At 45.0% G+C, this 25,782-nt stretch overlaps 1 protein-coding gene across 2 annotated transcripts in view; it reads right to left on the bottom strand.

The window, feature by feature from the left end:
- The window catches only part of VWDE (von Willebrand factor D and EGF domains), a 304,919-nt gene that overhangs the window by 249,736 nt on the left and 29,401 nt on the right, over positions 1 to 25,782 (bottom strand). For both annotated transcript variants that reach the window (XM_085873161.1, XM_085873160.1), the window contains one exon: positions 21,965 to 22,187. In XM_085873161.1, coding sequence (XP_085729287.1) covers positions 21,965 to 21,989 — 25 coding nt within the window. In that variant the 5' untranslated portion in view covers positions 21,990 to 22,187. The remainder of the gene's footprint in view (positions 1 to 21,964; positions 22,188 to 25,782) is intronic.

The raw sequence follows: 25,782 nt of genomic DNA, 5'->3' as shown, positions 1-25,782 counted from the left end.
AAAAGTCTTATATCCAGATCTGGATCTTCACCAACATCGAATCAATTCGTCCTTGTCACACACCCAACCTGTCCACCAAGTTTTGTCTGAATTCGTCCATAATTCTTTGAGATATCCTGCTCACAAACAAGCCTGGTGTTGGCGCAGTGGTAAGGGCAGTGGCTTGGGACCCAAGAGGTCCTGAGTTCAAGCCCCGTTGGGACACTGAATTAATATATGTATGTATATGTATATACATATATATATATATATATATATATATATATATATATATATATATATATATATAAATATATATAAACCAAGTCGAAAACACCAGGGGGTTGACTCAGCCTGCCATCCTTCCGAGGTCGGCGAAATGAGCACCAGTTGTACTGGGCCCGGTGTATGCCCCGGTTAGAATAGGTGTACCATATCCCTGTGTGTCGTAAGAGGCGACCAGGGTTGCGTCAGGAAGGGCATCCGGCGTAAAAACCTATGCCAAATCATTATGCGGACAACAAAACGAATTTCCATACCGGATCGGTCGAGGCCCGGGTTACCAACGACCGCCACCGGTACCGGTGGTCAGCAGGGTACCAGTGGAAATTGTGCTACTGCTGGGCGAAGGAGGAGAAGGAGACGGGGAAGGCGAGTCCGGAGGCAGTGGGAGAGGGGGAAGGGTAGAAGTGTGGAGGTGAGAGTTGGAACTCTGAATGTTGGGACGATGACTGGCAAAGGGCGAGAGTTGGCTGATATGATGGAGAGAAGAAAGGTGGACATACTGTGTGTACAAGAGACCAAGTGGATGGGGAGTAAGGCGAGGAGCATTGGAGGTGGTTTCAAACTGTTCTACCATGGTGTGGATGGGAGGAGAAATGGTGTCGGGATAATCCTGAAGGAAGATCATGTCAAGAGGGTATTGGAGGTGAGGAGGGTGTCTGACCGAGTGATGAGTGTGAAGTTGGAAATTGAAGGGGTGATGATGAATGTCATCAGTGCATATGCCCCACATATGGGGTGTGAGATGGAATATAAAGAAGATTTCTGGAGTGAGTTAGATGAAGTGGTGGAGAGTGTATCCAAGGATGAAAGAGTGGTGATTGGAGCAGATTTCAATGGACATGTTGGGGAAGGGAATAAAGAGGATGAGGAGGTGATGGGGAGGTACGGTCTCAACAAGAGAAATGTGGAAGGGCAAATGGTGGTAGAGTTTGCAAAAAGAATGGAAATGGCAGTGGTAAACACGTATTTCAAGAAGAAGGAGGAACACAGGGTGACATACAAGAGTGGAGGAAAGTGCACACAGGTGGATTACATCTTAAGTAGGAGATGCAACCTGAAAGAGATTAGTGACTGTAAGGTTGTGGCAGGGGAGAGTGTAGCTCGACAGCATCGATTGGTGGTCTGTAGGATGACTTTAGAGGTGAGGTTGAGGAAGAGAGTGAGGGCTGAACCAAGGACCAGATGGTGGAAGCTGAAGGAGGAAGACTGTTGCGTGAAATTTAGGGAGGAGGTGAGACAGGCGTTGGATGGTGGTAAAGATGGGTGGGATGATTGGGCAACGACAGCAGAAGTTGTGAGGGAGATAGCTAGGAAGGTACTTGGTGTGACATCTGGACAGAGGAAGGAAGATAAGGAGACTTGGTGGTGGAATGAGGAAGTACAGGAAAGTATAAGGAAGAAGGGGTTGGCGAAAAAGAAGTGGGATAGTCAGAGAGATGAAGAAAGTCGGCAGGAGTACAAGGAGTGGCGTCGAAAAGCAAAAAGAGAGGTGGCTAAGGCCAAGGAAAAGGCATATGACGAGCTGTATGAGAAGTTGGATACAAAAGAAGGGGAAAAGGATTTATACCGATTGGCAAGACAGAGGGACCGAGCTGGGAAGGATGTGCTGCAGGATAGGGTGATAAAGGACGCAAACGGGAATGTGCTGACGAGCGAGGAGAGTGTGTTGAGAAGGTGGATGGAGTACTTTGAGGAGCTGATGAATGAAGAAAATGAGAGAGAGAGAAGGTTGGAAGAGGTGGAGATAGTGAATCTGGAAGTGGGGTGGATCAGTAAGGATGAAGTGAGGACTGCTATGAAGAAGATGAAAAGTGGAAAGGCGGTTGGCCCAGATGGTATACCAGTGGAGGCATGGAAGTGCTTAGGAGAGATGGCAGTGGGGTTGTTAACCAGATTGTTTAATAAAGTCTTGGAAAGTGAGAGGATGCCGGAGGAGTGGAGATTAAGTGTACTGGTTCTGATTTTCAAGAATAAGGGTGATGTGCAGAGCTGTGGAAATTACAGAGGGATAAAGTTGTTAAGCCACACCATGAAGTTGTGGGAAAGAGTAGTGGAAGCTCGGTTGAGTGGAGAGGTGATGATCTGTGAGCAGCAATATGGGTTTATGCCAGGAAAGAGCACCACTGATGCGATGTTTGCTTTGAGAATGTTGATGGAGAAGTATAGGGAAGGGCAGAAAGAGTTACATTGTGTGTTTGTGGATTTAGAGAAAGCTTATGATAGGGTGCCAAGAGAGGAGTTCTGGTATTGTATGAGGAAGTCGGGAGTGTTGGAGAAGTATGTGAGGATCGTGCAGGATATGTATGAGGACAGTGTGACAGCGGTGAGGTGTGCGGTAGGAATGACGGACCGGTTTAAGGTTAAAGTGGGATTGCACCAAGGATCGACTCTGAGCCCTTTCCTGTTTGCAATGGTGATGGACAGGTTGACGGACGAGATCAGACTGGAGTCTCCATGGACCATGATGTTCGCGGATGACATCATGATCTGTAGGGAGAGTAGGGAGCAGGCTGAATCGAGCCTTGAGAGGTGGAGGTACGCACTGGAGAGAAGGGGAATGTTAGTCAGTAGGAGTAAGACGGAGTACATGTGCGTAAATGAGAGGGAGGGTGGTGGTATGGTGCAGTTGCAAGGAGTTTAGGTGGGGAAGGTGGATTGGTTTAAATACTTGGGATCAACTGTCCAAAGTAACGGAGAGTGTGGGAGAGAAGTGAAAAAGAGAGTGCAGGCAGGATGGAGTGGGTGGAGAAGAGTTGCAGGAGTGATTTGTGACAGAAGGGTAGCTGCAAGAGTGAAGGGGAAAGTATACAAGACGGTAGTGAGACCAGCTATGTTGTATGGTTTGGAGGCGGTGGCGCTAACAAAAAGACAGGAAGCAGAGCTGGAGGTGGCAGAGTTAAAGATGCTGCGATTCTCGTTGGGAGTGACGAGGATGGATAGGATAAGAAATGAGTGTATTAGAGGGACAGCGCAGGTAGGAGGGTTTGGAAACAAAGTGAGAGAGGCGAGATTGAGATGGTTTGGACATGTGCACAGGAGGGAAACGGAGTATATCGGGAGAAGGATGTTGAAGATGGAGCCGCCAGGCAGGCGGAGAAGAGGAAGGCCAAAGAAGAGGTTCATGGATGCGGTGAGGGCGGACATGCGGGTGGTTGGAGTGTCAATGGAAGATGTGGAGGATAGAGCGAAATGGAGACAGTTGGTCCGCTGTGGCGACCCCTAACGGGAGCAAGCCGAAAGAGGAAGAAGAAGAAGAAGATCCTGCTCACAAACAAATAAACAAGCAGTCATAGACTGGTACTTACGAAATCGTCAACTTGACCTCTGACCTTGTCTAATAAAAGCTGTCTCTCGAGAAGGTAGCAACGCAAACCAAAAGTTTCTACGATGATTCTGTACCAAACCATCAAAAATCGTAACGTCGACCGAAGCAAAAATCTCCATTTCTCCACGCAATTATTTAACATTATTTTATCAAAGTTACAAAACCGTAATATTCGGCCATCCACCAACAATCATTACATAATCCGACGGCTTAGCGAGTCAGGCATGCGACGATAACCTTAATTGGGATAGAAAATGACTCTTAAACACCATCTTTATCGAAAACACCGTCTGCGCGCACACGGAAAACCTTTACGTGATCAACGACGCCTCTGCTCGAGTGCGCTGCACCACGTGACCTGCCGTGACGCGACGAGTGAAATATTTTTATACAATCTTAAAGGTAGAGAAGGTAGCGACACAAACCAGAAGTTTCTACGATTATTCTGTTCCAAACCATCAAAAATCAAATGTTTGACCTCACTGTGACCTTGACCTTTGACCGATTTTGACCAAAATCTAATCAGCACTAGCCCTCATCCTCCTGAATTACGTGGTGTAATTTGACATTGGTAGCTTCTTCCGTTCGAGTTATCATGCCTACAAACAAACACACAAACAAGCAGTCATAGACTGGTACTTACGAAATCGTCAACTTGACCTCTGACCTTGTCTAATAAAAGCTGTCTCCAGAGAAGGTAGCGACACAAACCAGAAGTTTCTACGATGATTCTGTACAAAACCATCAAAAATCGAATGTTTGACCTTTGACCGATTTTGACCAAAATATAATCAGCGCCAGCCATCACCCTCCTGAATCATGTGGTGTAATTTGACATTGGTAGCTTCTTCCGTTCGAGTTATCGTGCCTCCAAACAAACACACAAACACAAACAAACAAACACACAAACAGAGGACGGAAGTCATCAATATACTTACAAAATCTTGAGATTTCGTAAGTAACAAGCAGTCATAGACTGGTACTTACGAAATCGTCAACTTGACCTCTGACCTTTCATAAAAGCTGTCTCTCGAGAAGGTCGTGACGCAAACCACAAGTTTCTACGATGATTCTGTACCAAACCTCTCGTAAAACATCCGATTTTTACCAGAATTTCGACAACCGATTATTAAGCATATTTAACCGTTACCAAAATTGAAGAGAGGATTGAAATTGACTTTAAAATGAGCGCGTAATGCCGTGTGTTACAATCCCCCTCATTAGCATAATCTCCAGTTTAGCCTCAGATACGATACGATTCTGGTTCAGATACGACACCCGACATAAATCTCATAAAACATCCGATTTTTACCAGAATTTCGACAACCGAGTATTAAGCATACTTCACCGTTACCAAAAGTGAAGACAGGATTGAAATTGACTTTAAAAAAATACCCCCGAGCGGGAGTGCCGGTCATTTCTGCCAGAGGTCGAAAGTAAGTAACTCTGTGCCAGACTGGAATAAGGACAGTTCATAAAGTACGTACGCTCCACTTCCGGGTTTCAAAACCACCCACCCCCCTCTGTATGTAGGCTAGTGACCACCCACCCACCCCCATGCATCTCATATCACATCACAATACTTCAAGATTACAACGAACTGTAGATTTATCTCAAATGCATCAGTAATTATTAACTACGGTAATACAGTAATATGGAAAAATTATTGACGTCCACGGATTCAACATCATGTCGAAAATGTTCCTGTGAACGGGGATATTTTCCCCGTCACGATGATGACAGGCTCACCTTCATCTTCTGAAACGCTTTCATGTAGTCCGACACCACTTTCATAAAGTATGTATGCAGCCGTCGTACGACCCACCCACCCCTGTACGCGGGCTTTAACCCACCCACCCACCCACCCCTGTACGCGGGCTTTAACCCACCCACCCACCCACCCACCCCTGTACGCGGGCTTTAACCCACCCCTGTACGCGGGCTTTAAACCACCCACCCACCCCTGTACGCGGGCTTTAAACCACCCACCCACCCCTGTACGCGGGCTTTAAACCACCCACCCACCCCTGTACGCGGGCTTTAAACCACCCACCCACCCCTGTACGCGGGCTTTAAACCACCCACCCACCCCTGTACGCGGGCTTTAAACCACCCACCCACCCCTGTACGCGGGCTTTAAACCACCCACCCACCCCTGTACGCGGGCTTTAAACCACCCACCCACCCCTGTACGCGGGCTTTAAACCACCCACCCACCCACCCCTGTACGCGGGCTTTAAACCACCCACCCACCCACCCCTGTACGCGGGCTTTAAACCACCCACCCACCCACCCCTGTACGCGGGCTTTAAACCCCCCCCCCCCCCCCCCCTGTTCGCGGGCTTTAAACCACCCACCCACCCACCCCTGTACGCGGGCTTTAAACCACCCACCCACCCACCCCTGTACGCGGGCTTTAAACCACCCACCCACCCACCCCTGTACGCGGGCTTTAAACCACCCACCCACCCACCCCTGTACGCGGGCTTTAAACCCCCCACCCACCCACCCCTGTACGCGGGCTTTAAACCACCCCCCCACCCCTGTACGCGGGCTTTAAACCACCCACCCACCCCTGTACGCGGGCTTTAAACCACCCACCCACCCCTGTACGCGGGCTTTAAACCACCCACCCCTGTACGCGGGCTTTAACCCACCCACCCCTGTACGCGGGCTTTAACCCACCCACCCCTGTACGCGGGCTTTAACCCACCCACCCCTGTACGCGGGCTTTAACCCACCCACCCCTGTACGTGGGCTTTAACCCACCCACCCCTGTACGCAGCCCGTACGCGGGCTTTAAACCACCCACCCCTATACGCAGCCCGTACACGGGCTTTAAACCACCCACCCCTATACGCAGCCCGTACACGGGCTTTAAACCACCCACCCCTGTGCGCTGGCTTTAAACCACCCACCCCTGTACGCAGCCCGTATGCAGGCTTTAAACCACCCACCCCTGTACACGGGCTTTAAACCACCCACCCGTCTCAGGCCGTATGCGGGCTTTAAACCACCCACCCCTGTATGCAGCCTGTACGCGGGCTTTAAACCACCCATCCCCCTCTGTATGTAGACGAGTGACCACCCACCCACCCCCCTCATAAATCGCTAATCGCTTGCAAAGCCAGCAGTTCCTTATGAACCGATGCTTGTAAGTCATGACGATGCAGTCCCTTGCGGTGTAATTTACCTTTTTCTTTTAATATCACAGCACGTCATTTATGAAAATAAAAGTACAAATTGACATTCAAAACAATGTTAATGTCATAAATGAAAGTAAGTGTGCATATAAACTTGTGTTCCATTGTATTAGTTAAATCTGACAAAAGCTTCAAATGTAATATTTGTCTCGGAGAGTTCCGGTTCTTAATTTAATACTTTTAATTTTGTATGTACGTACTTTATGAACGGCCCATACGGGGAATCAGAGCGAAGTTTGAAGGGCTATAAAATCGGAACGAGAGCAAATTTCAAAAAAATGGCTCGTATTGTTCTAGATAATAGTCCATAGTATCTGAATCACTAATAACATTTGATCTCTCTTGATAAATGAGGGAGGAGATACGATTTGAAAGACGATTTTCGCAACTTTGACAGCCACGTGACGTTGACCTCGACATTGGAGGACCTTGAAAGTTATATCGTTGTGCACGTCTCCTCGACCTCTATCCATTCCACTTTTGGTTATTTGTCTCCACTCAGTTTGATTGTGGACGGACGTACGTACGGACGGACGGACAGACTTCGAGACTGTTATTATTAGGTCATCTCCAATGAGATGATAGAGATGACCGAACGAGCGCATAATGCCGTGTGTTACAATCCCCCTCATTAGCATAATCTTCAGTACATAATACTTCAGATACGACACCTGACATAAATCTCATAAAACATCCGATTTTTACCAGAATTTCGACAACCGAGTGTTAAGCATACTTAACCGTTACCAAAAGTGAAAACAGAATTACGATCCGAGCTAAAACGAACTCGTAACGTCGACCGAAGCAAAAATCTCCATTTCTCCACGCAATTATATATTATTTTATCAAAGTCACAAAACCGTAATATTCAGCCATCCACCAACAATCTTTACATAATCCGACAGCTTAGCGAGTCAGGCATGCGACGATAACCTTTATTGGGATAAAAAATGACTTTTAAACACCATCTTTATCGAAAACACCGTCAACGTGCACACGCAAAACCTTTACGTGACTCAACAACGCGTCTGCTCGAGCGCACTGCACCACGTGACGAGCCGTGACGCGGCGAGTGAAATATTTTTTTATACAATCTTAAAACGTCTCCAAAACATCCGATTTTTACCAGAATTTTGACAACCGAGTGTTAAGCGCCCTGAGCGATCGCAAAAACCAAAGACAAAATTAAAATTGAAGTTAAAATGAACTCGTAACGTCGACCGAAGCAAAAATACTCCATTTCTCCATATGAATTTACGGAATTATGTTCGACCTCACTGTGACCTTGACCTTTGACCGATTTTGACCAAAATCTAATCAGCGCAAGCCATCGCCCTCCTGAATCACGTGGTGTAATTTGACATTGTTAACTTCTTCCATTCTCGAGTTATCATGCCTACAAACAAACACACAAACACACAAATACATAAACAGAGGACGGAAGTCATCAATATACTCACGAAATCTTTAGATTTCGTAAGTAACAAACAGACAGACAAACAAACAAACAGGGGTGAAAATATAACCTCCATCCACCCTCAGTGACAAAGGTAATCAGAAGTTAAATTTGTCATGAACCCTTTTTCACAGGTGTTGTGGAAAATATATTTTAAAAGTTATAACACTGTTACCACCACCCCCGCCCCCCAAAAGAAAATCTGTATTCAACGACTACAAAATGTTGTTAGTGAGTCCATATGTCTGACGAGTCAAGGACTTGTCATCTCTCTTTACTGTTCTGTAATACAGCATTAGCTGTGAAACATTTGATACATTCTTCTTCCCAGAAGGACAATATACTGTATCTGAGCAATTCTTGCCTTGAGTTATACAAAAGTCTATCAGCTGGTGCAGTGATTGAACGTGCAGTGTTCTTGAAGTTTGCAGTGGAGTCATGATGTGTTTCTTCTCATCTTGGAGGAGAACGTCACTCTCCTTGGTATTGCCAACAACTGTCCATTTTAAATAATCCATTGGATCATTTTTAAGTTTGTGGATTATAATCTCGTGGTTAAGTGCTTTTCATTTAATACATAGCGGACAACCGAAGCACCATAGATGTTGGCTTCCATGAGCATGACTTCAATTCCACTTTCCTCCATCATTCTGGTGAAATCAGCAATGAATTGTGCATTGCATGGTGCATGCCAGCTCCCATCTCCAGATAATCATTGGCAAATTGGCATCCATTCCTCCACTTATTCATCTGTGCTTTGTAGTATATTGTTCAATAATACACGGTGTAGTGGAACGTATCTTGTAAATATTTCATCATGGTATACACTGTGTTGAAATTAGTTGCTGATGCAGATATCATTGGACAGTATAACCAACATTGTTCTTCACAATGTACACTTTAGATGTCACAGTGGCAAATAGTAGGATACACTTTCCAATCAAGAAAGGCCTGTGCTGAGTCTGCTGATGTCAACTTCAAAGAGCTTTGATGGAATATGCGGCAAAAGGATAAAGGCTGGGCCAGTGCCTCCATTTCTTATGCTCTGCTGAACAATGAGGAAAACATTCGGTCTTAACATTCCTCAACAAATGTGGATGTGGCTGGACCCCCGACCCCCTACAATGGGACACTGTCTCCATCACTGCGTTGAAGACTTCTCTTCCTCATCTGAGATCCGTGCGGAATGACACCAAACAGCTGCCTGATAAAGAACCATGTTAACAACTATTCAGTGACTGTTGAAATGGGTCAGTCAACAAATTATCAAATCCTCACAAATGGGAGAAACTTGGATAGAACCAAATCATCAGAAAGTATCCCATCACTCCAAACCTTCAGCCAACACAAGGCTTAATAATAGATATGAAGAGGAAACTAATTGCTTAGAAACAACAGTGAGTGCTGTATACCAAGATGTTACAATTATTGTGAAACTACGAGTATACTTACGCCCTATACACTCGTACGACACTTTTTGAGAGTGTGTACCTTTAACGTTGATTTCAGAAACCCACTAAAACCTCAAATTAAAATGTATAATGTTTGTCATTATGTAACCATACACATGTGCTTATGAAATGCAGTTACTATATGTACCCCAAAAAAAGCATTTTATGGCTAAATTGAAATGGATATTCAGTCATCCTCACCAAAGATAACTTTTGGGGTTACCATGGAAACGCTTCTAAAGAACATATTTTACAGGGAAGTGGACAACGACATCACTTTTTGAAATCAGCAGATATCAGGGTACAATCCCATACCGAAGTAGCTTTGTTATACCATAGGTCGGGGTATTTCAAAATTTTGGGTCGTCGGCGGCAGGTCTATAATGCTGCGACTTTGTGAATACGTCTTCTAAATGTGTTATCTGATGTAAGCTTATACCTAATCCAACATGCTTATGTGTTCTGCCATAGCCTTAAGATGACATGTAGTCATAGATTAAGTCTTGACCAAGAGACAAGAAAAGACATGACGACGTCGGGATTCATTTTGGTTTTTTTTCACCTTTTCATCAATATCTATTGATTATGCTGGATTGGTGGCCAGGGTTCAGGGTGGTATATCGTACACGTCATCACGTTGGACATTTAGGACACGTCTGCCTGGTTTAGGGTCTGGTGATGAATTCCTTCACATGACCTGATGGCTGAAAGTAACATCTGAGCTGCGTGATAAAGTAAAACTCTTGGATATGTAAAGTTATCATTACAGTTCACTCTGAAGCTCTGCACCTTTGCTTATGTAACTTTGATGTATACACCTGTGCTGATTACATCCTGAGGTTTTGGAGATTTGCCGACAACTAAATCTGCTTTGTTGGATCTTCCAACATGAGGGATTTGTACAACGTCACTGGTCGGTACTTCATCTTCAGGCATTGCCTGGTGTATATTTAATGCTTCTTCTTCAGGAAAGTCATCGTTTCGTAACTCATTGTGGAGACACAGCAGGTTATCCCTGTGCAATGGTAACTTGTTTCCTGACTCAACTCTTCCACTTGAGGTTGATAGTTGTTGGTCCATTAAATGAGATGATTGCAGTGTAGTTTGTGCTAGATGTGAAAGATGAAATGCAGTTTCTTCTGGCACAGACTCATTATATTTCAGTTTAATGCTGTCATTGACTCTAACGAATGTTTCCAAGTGGCCATAATGACTGCATTTGTCAGCATTCCTTGCTTTGAGGACCAGAAGGAATGTCTTTAGTAATTGGCTTGAGCCTTGTCTTCATTTCTGCTCATCTTCTTTTTGGCAAATGATGCACTTCCTCAAATCTGAGACAACTTTATGTCTTTTGGGTTCCAACAACGGTTTCTGTGGACTTGACTCTGCAGCAGATTTAAGACGACAGATGCAAGCTCAGTGGTATAAAAGAGAAAGTCTATTGGCTATTGCTTGCCACAAAATGGGGGGGAAATGGGTTAATGGCTCATTAACCCTTTAATTCCATTCAAACCATAAAATATTCCATAAAAAAGTTTGATACAGAAGGAAACACTCAGGAAGGAAAAACTGAAAATTTGGAAGGAGGAAGGCTTGGACCATGTGCACCCCACACAAACCTGAGGGAGTGGGGGGGGGGGGTACAAACAATGGAAATAGCAGAGGGTGGAAGCCCATAAAGGAGGTGGTAGAAGACAGACAGACCACCTGTCTAATAACAAAAATAATCAATTACATATTTCCGTTATCTACAGTTCAATCCTCATTGAAACAAGTCCTAACAATTCCCACCTTGAATAAATTTTCATCATCTATCAATTGATTTTCAAAATTAGATCAATTTCCCTTTTCCCATTCATATTTTCATCAATCTAGAATATGTGATTGCTGTTCAGTTTCTCGAACACTTACATCAGCATTCTCTTTTAGAACCCTTCCAGAGTAGTTTCAAACTCTTACATAGCACTGTGACTGCTTCGCTGAATGTCACTGTGGAACACTGGAACATTGTTTACAGGCGAGTCTGCTTCTTCTCTCAAGCCCTTACAACTTATTCAGAACCTGGCAACTAGACTCGTAGTTGAAACTCGTAAATTTGATCACATCACTCCAATTCTCGAAATACTTATCTGGCTCCCAGTATACCAATGTTGCACCAGAACATGTGGTGGTACTGACAGATGATAGTGTGTAACACGTAACATTGGTTCGCTCAGCCAATTGTCATCCATTGCGGGGCTGCTGGCATGGTTCCCCATCTGCTTCAATTATATTACAGGTGTGGTAAACAGACACTGGATGCGAGAATCAGACCAAAGGTGACTGTTGTAGATGGCGTCTGTGGTCTTTTTATAGACAAGTCGGCCTTTCAGAGTTATCCGAGGCGACATCTGTCACAATATAATAAAGTTTCTGAATGCGGAGACGAATATTGTTGTGGGCCAGGCGCCGGCAGCGAGCACGACTGCTATATGGAGCAGTAGAGTCGGTTCCACCAAACACCCGGAATCTAGATCGTACCTTTCCGATAACTCTGAAGGTACGGGTCCCTTACAGGACCGTGAATCGTCAATAATTAATTCAACCGTGTGGGACAGGGTTATTTGCCAAACTCCAAAATACCAAGAGGCCCACGTGGCGAGCTCCTGAGGAATTCACACCCTCGACGGAGCTCGAACGGGACGAGCCGTTACCGGGCTCGACCCGTGCGTAACTCGAGCGGATGGTTACCGAGGTCCCGTAGGTCCAAATGCACAACTCCGGCAGCAGCGGCCTTTTTAACCCCCCAACATGCACCGTGCTGAACCAATGAAGGAAAGGACAAGGACGAGCTGAAACATTCAACAAAATGGATATTTATTTACAATAGGGGGGGGGGTAGGGAACACACAAGGAGCAGGGTTAAACAGACGAGAAGAAATGCAAGTATGTACAAGGCACTTAAACAATTCTGCTTGAAGACGGGCCCACAGACACACACATACACACAAATACCCAAAATAAGTGATGGCCACAGTATTTATTTGGCCCTTCAGCTCGGGAGGGAAAGTGAGCCGAAGGGGAGAACCTGTCTCACACCTTCCCACCTCATGCGGTTTTCGATGATCCGGTTCGGCGAGACTCAAACCCGCAACACAACGCAATGATGGACGCCAGCCGGCGCGAAGGTGGACTAGACAGAACGCCGGCAGGCAAGACGAGACGACCATGCGATGAGGCTCACAACGCGACCAGGCGACGAGGCTCACAAGGCGACCAGGCGACCTTGGCGTTCTCCAGACAGAATGCCCCAAACACTTGTCTTGCGAACGCTCCTGCCATGAGCACACCATCTCTTCAACGCTGGTCCAGACAACCACACTTTCTCCTCAGGAGGGAGGGGCTTCTTCTCCTGGCCACTCGCCTCCTCATTGGTCAGACCCATTGCGAGATTCCCTGGCCGTCCTCCATTGGACAGGCCCACGGTAGGTGGGGCAACCCCCACCCTTCTGGGCGGAGTCCCGATCGGAGGCGTTTGTGGCTCTGCCCACCTCCTCGCCTTTGGCCACGTGCGTAATGGCGATGGTGTCGAGTCCGAAACGGGGCGGGTGAGATGCCCGCTCCTTGCCAATTGGCCAAAGAGGGACACCATCTCTTTGTTCGACTCCGCCCATGCACGCGCTTGCTGACGAGCGTGCGAAGAATGCCGTGAGCAGAGTATTGTCGTGTGAAAGTGAAGGTGGGCGTTGTTGTCGTTGATGTAAAAATCCTAACTATCAAAATAACTCCGCAGTGCATGAACATTTAATTCGCATAAGACTAGGGACGGGACCCTAACTGGAAACACGTACTTACCGATATAACTGTTCTATAAGGACCTGAATGCTGAGTGCAGCAAGCTTCCAAATTCATAATGTATAATAGGGTATGTAACGTAACAATATATAATATAGGGTATATTAACATAATAATATACAATAATATAATTTTTTTCTTTTTCAAGCTTGATATTTTTTTTGAAAGTAATTAAGTTAACTAAATAACTTTTATATTGAATCATTGTTGATGTTCATTTAAACACCTCACAGTAAATGTTTGATGAAATACTGTTATAGATCGGGCAGTGGTGGGATTCGCACCCTACTCTTGACAGCCAAATGTTGAAGATTCGGCGTCACTTAACAGCACCGCCATCTCAGGGGTTATAACGCCGGCTGGTGCAGCATTGGCATCGGGTTACGTGCCTCAGATCACGATACCAAAATACACCTGTGCCTTGCCAGTTGGGGAAATAGACCCCGGTTACAGACTGGGTTTGTCAGAGACCGAGCAAAGTCTGCCAGTCCGTAATCATTTTGGTTTTAAATACAAATCGAGGGAATTTTTCCTCAGCGCGGCACGAATAAACTCAAGGCGGCAACTTTCATAAGAATCAGACAGATTTATTGGGGACACATCGGGGAACCCGACACAAGCAAAACATTCACGAACGTTATAATTAATCTATAATCCGCTCTTAACTAGGGAGCTACGGATTACGGGTTTCGAAGGGAACCCTAGCGAGATAAACCTTCGACAACATGCAGACAAGACACAGAGTACTTGGTGATGCCTCATGAACGAGGGGAAAGTGTCAAAGGCAGAATGCGGCTCGTGAGAAGCCGATGTCAACGGATTTGAGCGCCCAAGCTCGAACACACCGCGTGGCAAGATGGCGGCAAACGCCTCCTTTTGTCGCCCCGCTCATGCACCAGCCTCGGCGCATTCAGCCCCCGTAAGGTCGACGGCACAACAGCGAAAGATCCACGGTGTGCTCCAGCTGGCTTTTCACAAGGTCCAGCATACAAATCCAGGTCTGGCCTGCTCACCAGACTAGGCCAAAATCGGGGTGTTGGGCTCCGCAGGCGGATCGACGGGATGGAAAAACGTGTCGAGCCGTGCCAGGAGGAAAGACAGTCAGAGGCTCCGTGGTTGGATTCAGGATGAACCTGCGGACGACCTGCACGCTGGGTCCATCGCCGAGGAGGAACAGCCGTAAAGTCACTCCTCATCAAGTAGATCGCAGACTCTACTCTTGCAGCCTCTCATCCAGCAGAAGGCAGACAGACCTCATGCAGTTCCTCTTGCCTTTTTCACGAAGCAGATCACAGACAGACACAGCCGTCCCTTATACAGCAAATCACGACTCGACACCAGAAGCCTCTCATCCAGCAGAAGGCAGACAGACGTCATGCAGTTCCACCCTTGCCTTCCCAGCGTTCGCTCTGGACACTCCCCCGGGGACCCATGATTGGTCCATCGCTGAGGTTGCAGCTGCCCTCCACCAATCGGCTGCCGACACGTCTCGCCGACCGACACTCTCAGAGCACTGGGCGGGGAAGGGTTCGGAGGGGGGGAAGGAAGAAGAAGTAAACCGCCTCTCAGCACACCACCACTGTATGAGCAATGGACAGCCTGCTACACCTCCCGACACACATGTAACGTCAAATTACCAAACAACCTGGCTAAACATGCATTTAGGGGGGAATCTGGGCCAATCCTATATTTAATAACACACTAAGGGCCATTTCCGCAACAATACCACTTGTATGTACAAATCCCAATCGTTATGCTGTGAACTACGTCAAAACATTTTTGCTAAAATCATCAAAACATTTCAGGAATTAGGAACCTGTTCAGGGTGCTGGCGATAGGTCACCGACTCTTCGCGAAGGACACCATGGGATCTTTAACGTCCACCGACTAAAGCCGGCAGATGCGATGCCCAGTTCAACATCCATCCGAGGGAGGACACACACCTTGAGAAATCACCCTCCCTGTGTTAACACTGGGCTGAGATTTCAACTCAGGCTAAAAAAAAAGCTGAGGTGAGTGTGTGTACAGGGAAGAGAATAAAAATCTACTTTGTAAGATTTGGGTGAAAATCAAGACTGTTTTTTTGGATCTGAGGCAGTCAGCAAAGTGCCGGGATTAATTGCATAGCTTTATTTAAACACCTCCCTCCCCTATACCCTTATTGGAGGCATTTGTTGATGTCGGATACTTTGAAATAATATGTTCATCACCAAGGAAACTAGTTTTGAGCACCCATGAATATGGCTACTCGCCTGCCCATTGCAGCGTTGATTGCAAATTAAAAAAAAGATTTTGATGGCAATTTTTTTTTATTACAACAAAAAAATTCAAAGCATTCCTCTATATAACAATGTTTTTGGTTTTGTTGAATATTGCCGCTGACGTATTTGTTGTTTCACACATAATATTCATCTGGGTTCTCCTGGTGAAATTTCATTGGGTTGCGTGGAAAGCAACAACATGTAGTTGGCGATGTGTGAAAACTAGATCATGCAGGGACACTTCAACCCTTTGCAAAGTTTGATCTTAAGCCTTATTTCTCATCATTGGGCTTGGGATCCGAGGGTCCTGAGTTCAAATCCCACTCGGCCATTGAATTAATACCAGGTGGGGTTGACAGCCTGTCATCCTTCTGAGGTCAGCAAAAATTAGTACCAGCTTGCTGGGATGATTGTGCCATTTGAGTATCTTGCGTTAGAGTGGCGAACCATCCAGGATTGTGCCCAATAGCCCAGGAGACTGTTTTGGCAGCACCAACATTCTGTACAGAATATTGTCCCAATGGATGGATGGATTTATCACCATGCCAAATGCAATCTATAATGGGAACTGATGTCGCTGCCAAGGAATCCTCAGTGGACTGTATTGCAATGCAGGGAATTCGCACCGTTTTATGTGATCCTGAAATTGCTGCCAACAGTAATCAATCATTCATTGATGATGACCGGCGACCCTTATGTATTTTCACACTATTCAGCCTTGCCAACTCGGCTTTGCTTGCAAAGTTATGTTACCTCTTTGTGCATATGCCATCAATGATGTATTTCAATCGACACATTGCAGCGTTTCTTGGAAGGTTATATCATAAAATAAAATACCAAACAAACAAAAATAATAAAAGCATTATAATTTCATCACAAAAAAGTAACATGTAAAGTCAAGTACAGGTATCCCTCTATTTACACTCATTCCATTTACATTTTTTTTTAACTTAATGCCATTGACAAAGATCTGAACACGTTTCCGTTTCATAATTTTTGCATTTACGTTTTTTGGCACGGTGTCATTTCGCCAAGCCGGACCACATGTCTCTGTCTCTGTCTCCTCCAAATAGGTTCACTGCACAGGTACTCTCTAATTCTGCATGGGAGGAAAGTCGAAAAATGCAGTGCATTGATGGGAACCGACGACGTTGTTAAAAAAAAAGTGTTCCCCTATACCGATTGGTTGGAGACATTAGAGCGAAACAGAATTGTTAGAAGTGATGTTTAAGGAGAACTATCGACGTATTTCTAATTTTTGATTTGAAGCTTGCAGGCAATTTCTTACTTATTGACATTATTGTATTAAGAAAGGAAGAGTGTTTATTTTGTATATGGCAATGCTTATTTTGTTGTAAAAAAAGAAAATTGAAAATTATTGATATTGCTTATCACAAAACACAGAAAACAAAGCACTCTTCTCTTTTCAGATGAAAACAAATGACTTGCTTGCACACTCCATTGTCTTTAATGCAAATTGCCGTTTGCTGATGACGACGGGTGACTCTTCTGTATTTTCACACTATTCAGCCTTGACAGCTTGGGGTGAAACCAAAATTACATATGCAAACCTTCATTTATTATCCAAATTGCTTATACCTTTATTTGACGGTGTATTGGCACCTTAAGCCTCGAGGCCTGAACACTGAGGCCTATCGCCTTCACAAGGCCTGTGACAATTACTGACTGCAATCTTTTGATATTTGATGCTCCTTTCAACAGTCGTTTTTGTTGTTTTGCACTGAACAGAAAAGTTATAGGGCATGGCAATTGTTTCGAGTACGAGACTTCCAAAGATGTCTTTAGGCTTCCTATAGCATCAACATGGTGGATGTATGATTTTCCCACTTACAATTGTTGGTGGAGTCAGGCCAGCTATGTGTGTTATTTTTTGTATACATAGTCAAGGCTCGTGGAAGAGCTCATACATAGAATGGATCAAGACGTGACACAAAAAAAAATAAGAAGCAGCAGAAGGAGAAGGGGGAAATGCCAACAGCATGGCCGAGGGAGAAAATAAACAGAGATGCGGGTTATGGGAGAACACAAGGGATGGGCAAGATGGATATGGAAAGAAAATTTTGGCAGGGAGTGGGGGTGGTTTAATGGGTGTAGAAAAGATCGTGGTTTTGTATGGGAAATGATGTGAGATGGTGGTGAACAGCTGTTTTGAAGACATGGAGGGAAGAATGATATTGAAGAGAGTGTGGAAGTTGGTTCCACAGGTGGGGGAAAAAAAGAGGAACATATGAGTAGAGGTGAGCAGTGGTTCTGGATTTTGGTAGTTTCACCAGAAGGGGGTTGCTAGTGGACCACGTGCATCCTGCAGATATCTAGGAGGGACAAAGCACGGAGAGGGCAGAGGATGCAAGACCAGAAAGGAAGCGGTAGAAGATAGAGAGACCACCAACCTGTTGGCGATGGCGATGTGATCGGCTCATCGACCCAGCTTCATCGTGAGAGATTCCAATGACCTTGAAGGCCACGGTTTCCATGGCATCAAGCTAAGCAAGGTATGAGGCAGGGGCACCAATCCAGAGCAGAGAGCAGTATTCTATGAAGTTGCGGATAAGAGTTCAGGTGTGCCAAGGAAGGACTTTGCATGAAGGAGGATGCCCAGTTGGCGACTGGTTTTGGAGGCCAACTTTGAAATGGGTCTTGCCCAAGAGAGATCATGGCTGAGAGTGAGACCGAAGAGTATGAGTGACTGAACTTCTTTGAGAGGGTTGTTGAGAAAGTAGTTTGCTGGAATACACAAGATAATTCACAATGTCCGGAAAACTCACTTCAGAACAGTACTTTGTTTTGTATACACTTAACCATAATTTTTGTTTTCCTGATCATCCATTGCATAAAATATGGCTCGATGAATTACTTGGGGTGGGTTCCATTAGCAAGTGGTTTGCTTACGGTTGCCAAGCAGCTTGCTTGATTCAAACCACTTAAGCAAGTACTCCAGCGGAATGGAGCACGTGGCACTGCCTAACATGGTAGTCTCCAATATAAAAAATGCTATCGTGGTACTCGAACAAATGCTGTCCGGTCTGTCATTTTCAGTTTTACTTTATCAATCCTCCTGTGACAACTTCCCCAAATGAATCGATTCTGTTTGCAGTGGCTATAGAGAGTGGCTATACTATATGAAGAGTAAAATAAAGACAAATACATGGAGAGTCAGAAGGGGGAGCCCCCCACCAAGCTTATCTATGGTCCTGCCACTGTGCATTTTGGTGAGGAGGTGGAGGGGTTTTGCATGTTTGTAGATTTTAAAGAATTAGGATGAAAAGTAGAAGTAACAATAAATATATGAAATGCATGTTTCAATATCGTCCTCTGTGAAAATAGAATTTAAGAAATGGCCACCAATCGTTTTGAATCCGACGATGGTGGCCATTTTGCTCACTCAAGTCAACATTCTGTTCAGAAGCAGCTTGAGTACCGCTCGCCAAGCACCAACTTTGATCACTTGCCAAGCCATTGGCAAGTGGTTTGCAAAGCAGTTGTAATGGAACGGCTGGTTTGGCAAGCAATAGCAAACTGCTTGATAAAGGAACACACCCCTGGTCTAAGGTGCTTACATGCTAATGCTCGTCAAATGTCCTTGTCCAGAGGTAGTGGAAATGATATAATAATACGAGTTCCCTTAAAAATAACTTTGAAACAGGAGGGGGCCATTAGGCCGATCAAAGTCTGCTATTATTATCACCTTTGGTTGTTTGCCTGTGCTTCATCCTTTTAAATGCTGAGTGTCAAGCAAGGAAGCAGCACAAATCATTTAAAGTCTTTGATATGACTCGGCTGAGGTTTGAAGCACTGACCCCAAACCCTGTCGCCCTAACCATTATGCTGCTACCGGTGCTGGTCTAAAGTTTTGTGAGTGAGTTACATGATTATATTAAGACATCTTCATTTGAACTTCCTGTAGCAAGTGGCAGGCTGAGGATGGATGAATGTAGCACGTGTAATGAAAATAGCTTACTAATTACTGTGCTTAAATTTCTATCTTATAAAAAAAGAAAAAGAGAGTCAACATGAATGGAGTTGCATGTTGGTCGTACAGAAGGGAGGTCGTCTGACTGGATGGTGCAGAGGTAGCATACTTACCTTTGAGCTGCCTACTCTGGGTTCAATTTGTGGCCCAACTATAAATTGTCAGATTCATATTTCTACAAGCAATGCGCTACCCCTTCAGATGGATGTTAACCCTGGTGTCCCATCTGATAGCATTAGTTGGTGGATATTAAAGATCCCATGTTCAAGGACGAATTGGTGAGGTACATAGGCACCCTAACCTCCAATCAAAATAATAAATTAGAAATTTCTACCCAAACATCCAGGGGGAATTGCCTCAGTGACACAAACCCTGGCTCTTCGAGAATGGTGCACACCTGCATCCCACAGGACAGACTTCTAACTGACTCCTGTTCCAACACGCAAACCAAAACGAACAAACAACTTGGTAAAATCCAATAAAAGCGTTTCCACATTCTCGGGCTCGCTGTGCAGACATGGACTAGCAGTTAGCTTTATTGAGTAAGAGCAGTTTGACAATAGTCGAGGACGCCAGTCCCATAGCATACTAGAAGCTGTACTCATGGAGCAGAAATAAATTAAACTTTCTTCAACAATGTCCCTTCTTTGCATATGCTGCCCTGTTAAATTGAATATATGTACAGAACACCTGTCTGATGCAGGTGAAACAAATGCATACTTATAACTGGAGCCAGGGTGATGGGGCATTCAAATTATGTCACCAGCCATGATTCTCTGTCTCAACTTTTGAGCAGAGTCAGAAAAATCACTTTTCCTTATTTATTTTTTTTCCAACACAAGGTCGAGGCTCGTGGAAGAGCGAGAACACAGACCAGAAGAGAACAGCTAGAACAGTCGAAAGCACAGAAAAACACAAGCAGCAGGTAAAAGGGAAACAACACAAGAGACAAAGAATGGGCAAGGAGAAGAATGAGAGAGGAAGAGGAGGGGAGAAAAAAAAGGGGGGGTGACAAAATGGGTACCAAGCTAGACACAATCTCAAAGACAATCTAAGGGGCTAAAATAACAGGAAGGAAAAAAACCAGGGATGAAAGAGTACTTATTTAAATCTCTGCATTTACCGGCTTCTTTCGGTTACCTTTGTGAAAACTATTTTGCAACTATGTATCATACACTCAAGTTTATATTCCTGGAAAAATCTTTAAAAAGGTTCTTAAATCCTCCAAGGATCACCTTTCTCAGGTGCTTTTTGTACATGCAATATTATATTACATCTACCACTGTATTGTCACAAGTCACGTCATCATGTGTGTCTTTCTTTACAAGTGTAGCACTGCAATCATTTCTCATTCCTTGCACTTGACTATGTATCCTACCTGACCGGTTTTTATCTCTGACTCTCGTGTTCGACTATGGTGCAATACACTCTCTTTGTATTCATTTAAACCCGACTGGTTTTAAATGGATTATTGTACAAGTTTTTCTTTTGTTCGTAATCTAACCTTTGCACGACAGTCCACAGGGAGTACAAAAAATACAAGAGTGGGCAAAGACAGGATGGCCCTTTGTTGACATGCGTAATATTATTAAAACATGTATAAAGAAATATATTTTATATAAATTTTTGCAAACATTCGAGACAAATATCCCGTCCCTTGTCTGCCTTTCTAATATTAAGGAGTAAGAAGAAAGGAAAAAAAAAATGTAAAAATAAATAATTTAAATCTATAAAAAGTCAAAAAAAAGTTTTGACAGCACAGGAAGAGCAAGAGGAGAAATGAAGTATTTTGTTACATTGCTTTGCCTTCCAGTAACTGGCACTGAATTAAGTGATACCATCACATTTACTTTTGCGCATGAAAAATCTCAGGGAAAATCAGAATAAATGCAACATGTCAAAGGGAGACCGAAGTACATGTGCTGAAGAGTTTATTCATTTTTAAAACTATATTATTTCCTTATGTTTAGTTCTGGCTCGGGATAAGAAATAAGTAGGAACCGCAAGAAGTAATTTTCCTCTGTGAAAGCTGACTTGGAGGCACTTGTTGCACTGGGATTGAATTGTGAATACAACCTGCTGGTTGCATCATTATGAAGGTATGTCTGTGCCGCTGATGCAGTGCCTCTACACATTCGGTAAGGATTTCAATCTGTTCAGGGTGCTGGCAATAACTCACCTCCTCTTTTGGCCAAAGAAAACATGGGATCCTTAACCACCAGAAACGAATGCAGGCAGATGGGACGCCCAACTCAACGTCCATCCGAGGGAAGGCACACACAAATGATGAATCGTCCTGCCTGTGAAACCCCAGGATGGCAGTTTATAGCTTGGTCCGGATTCAAACCCAAGCAGGACAGCTCAGAGACGAGTGTGCATACCTTTGGGCCACCCTGCGAGTCCTGGAAGACAGTGATCTACAATCAATGGATCCCGAAACGTTAACAACAAAGGGCAAATCAAAGAACTGTTAGCAGTGAAGACATTCATCACCGATTAAAAAAAAACAAAAAAACAAGCAGAATAGACAACAACCTGGGACTTGGTTCGGTGGCAAAAGATTCAGGTGCAACCTTTTCATCATTGGGAAATGCTCTACTGGGATTACTTGGAAAAATGATCACTTTTGATGACTCATTCATTTGAAGAATAATTTCGTAAAACAGCATTCATTAAGATATTATTTATTTTTAAGTGTATGTAGTGTGTCTACGCATGATGTGTTGATATGTAAAAAGTGTGTGTGTGTGTGTGTGTGTGTGTGTGTGTGTGTGTGTGTGTGTGTGTGTGTGTGTGTGTGTGTGTGTGTGTGTGTGTGTGTGTGTGTGTGTGTGTGTGTGTGTGTGTGTGTGTGTGTGTGTGTGTGTGTGTGTGTGTGTGTGTGTGTGTGTGTGTGTGTGTGTGTGTGTGTGTGTGTTTTGGGGTGAAAAAGTATGAGTCCAGTGGGAAATGTATTGAGACGTGATAACAAAATAAACTAGAATGGCACTCTGCAGAGCACATACCCCCACCAGGATAAACAATTTATGTTTTGTACTCACTGATGGGCCGGATCTGCATCTGTACCTTAACCAAAATCTAATTGGCTTGTTCTCGTCATCTACTCAACTCATACACCTAGTTTTGTCATCATCCATGAACAACTTTTTGAAATATCATGCTATATATCGTTTTTGGCAACCCCTCAATTGTAAAGAATCACTTAAAAAGGAAGAAATTCTGAAATCCGGATCTTTACCAAAATCGAATCAATCCGTCCTTGTCTCACACCCGATCTGTCCACCAAGTTTCGTCCGAATCCGTCCACAACGTTTTGAGATATTGTGCTATACTTGTATTTTGAAAACGAATTGGAACATGAATAGGAAGACAAGTCCACAATTTTACTGTACATTGGCTCAATATTTGACCCGATCGCACATGTGCAGAGAGGAGTGAGATCATGTTTTTACACTGTCTGCCTGCCTGGCAATCAAACAAAATTAAAAAGCATTCCAAACAGGAAACTTACTGTTTTGAAGGACGTCATAATGGACACATACAACAGGCACGAATAACTAATTTAACTTGTTCGATAAGGATAGGTAATAGATGCTGGAGAAAATGGTGGTAGAACTCGTAATTATTTTTCATTTATACGCCTTTAAACATTCATTTAAATCAAATTATATATTTGAATCGCCTTCATATTACTTCCAATACTTCCAAGTATATATTGTTGTGAGCCGGGGGTCGGTGGCGAGGAACGGCCGCCAGGTGGAGCAGTAGAGCCGTCTCCCACCGAACACCCGGAATTGCACGTTGTAACCTTCGGACAACTCCGAAGGTCATGGGTCACTTAAGGACCGTGCTCGCCAATTCTCTGACGGCGTGGGGTAGTGTTAATAGCCAAATTTCAATATACCTAAGTACCCACGTCGTCAAATTACATAAGTACCCTCGACGGACCTCGGGCGGAACGGGCTGTTTATCGAGCCCGAACCAGGTGTAAACCGAGCGGGGATTACCAAGGTTCGTCGGTCCAAATGAACGATTACGGCACGACGGCCTCCCTAATTCCCAATACGCACCGTGCTAAACCAATGAAAGAAAGTGACAGACAACGAGCTGGTACATTGAACAATCGAGGTTTATTTATAATGGGGCAGGGGAGCACAAAAAGAGCAGAGTTAAACCGACTATCGAGAAGAAATGCAAGTAATGTACAAGGCACTTAAACAATTGCTACTTATAGACTGGGCCTGCACACACATGCACACACCCAAAATAAATGGTGGCCGCGGCCTTTATTTGGCCCTTCAGGTCGGGAGGGAAAGCGAACTGAGGGCAAGAGCCTGCACTTGCACCTGTCCGACTCATGCGGTCTGGTCGAGCTTGTCCGGTGGTGGGACTCGAACCCACCGCCTCAACGCAGCACCAGGGACGAGGGAGAGCGATGGACGCCAGCCAGCACGAAGGCGGACGAGGCGAGAGACGACGAGGTGACAGGCGATCAGGGTTGACAAAGCTTCCACGGATCAGACGACACCAAGCGAGGCAGACGTGCACAGCCAGAAAAAATGCGCCGATCACTTTCCTCTCCTGAGGGGGGAGGGATTTCTTTCCTGGCCACTCGCCTCCTGATTGGATGGTTGTGTCGCGCGATTCGCTGGCCGTCCCTCATTGGACAGGCCCACGGTAAGCGGGGCAACTCCCAACCTTCTGGGTGGAGTCCCGTTCTGAGGTGATGAGCTTCCTGATTGGATGAAGGGCGCGCCCTTGCCCTCGTGGGCGGAGTTGGCTCTGAGGCTATTGTCGCTCCGCCTACCTCCTCAGCTAAGGCCACGTGCGTAATGGCGACAGTGGAGCGAGGCAACGGTGCCGCTGCTGTTGTTGTTGTAGTTGATGTATAAATTCTAACTATAAAATAACTCGCAGCGAACACACGAAATTCCCATTTGACAGAAGGAGGGATTCCAACTATAAACACATACTTATCAAAATAACTAAGCTTAGGGACTGCTGTCTGTTTGTGTGCAAATGGCTTCCAGATTCATAACAATATTAATATATAGCGTGGCATGTGAGATTAGGACAGTATCAGGGGTGAAGAAGAAGCTGCCATATGGCTTTGTACATTTATGGTGATCAATAATGCCTGCATCTCCTAAACTGCGACTCAACGTCATCTTATTACAGTGGATAAGGTGATGTACAAGACTGCTTCAGTGGCACCAGACTTCAGGATTTTTTTGAACTTTAACACGTTGACTGCCAACTCTTAGAGTGTACACCACCGGGGACGGATCCAGGATTTTAGGACGGAGGCAGGCTACCGGGGGGGGGGGGGGGGAGGAGCGCAAAACATTCACATTGTATTGAAAAATATTTCACCGAGCAGAGTGAGGGGAACATTTCTTGTGGGTGTTCACCATGTGTGTTTGTATCTGTCATTTTACAAAATCTTATTTGTCCTTTTTTTTTATATACCTTGTTGAGGCTCGTATGAGAGCTAGCACACAACGCACATCAAGGGGGGCATGAGACAGGAGGGGAGGGAGTGGGAAGGACAAAATAGTGAACAGAGACATTTGGAGATCTGTGGAAGGGAGAGGGATGGGACGGGGAACATGGGGAATAGAAGATGGACATTACAGGGACTTTCAGGAAGGAAAGCAGGGAATTTGAAGGAGGTGGGCTTGGGTGGATTATCGGGGGTAGAAAAGATCGAGGATTTGAATGGGGGATGATAAGAGGTGGTGGTGAACAGCTGTTTTGAAGGCCTGGAGGGAAGAATGGGAATGAATAGAGTGAGGGAGTTTATTCCAAAGGTGGGAAAAAAGAGAAATGAAAGAGTGAAGGTGAGCAGTGATTCGTGATTTTGGTAGTTTTACCAGAAGGGGGTTGTTGGCAGACTTTGAGCGCCCTGCGGAAATGTGGTGGGGACAAGTCACAGAGAGAGCAGGGGGGGGCAGCGAGGCTGGAGAGGAGACGGTAGAAGACAGAAAGACCACCGAC

This window comes from Eptatretus burgeri, chromosome 3 (assembly GCF_056783735.1).
Source record: "Eptatretus burgeri isolate ZD-2024b chromosome 3, Ebu_testis_v1, whole genome shotgun sequence".
In the NCBI taxonomy this organism is placed as follows: domain Eukaryota; kingdom Metazoa; phylum Chordata; class Myxini; order Myxiniformes; family Myxinidae; genus Eptatretus; species Eptatretus burgeri.
The sequence above is the reverse complement of the archived record's forward strand: the minus strand, read 5'-3'. Positions and strand labels throughout refer to the sequence as shown.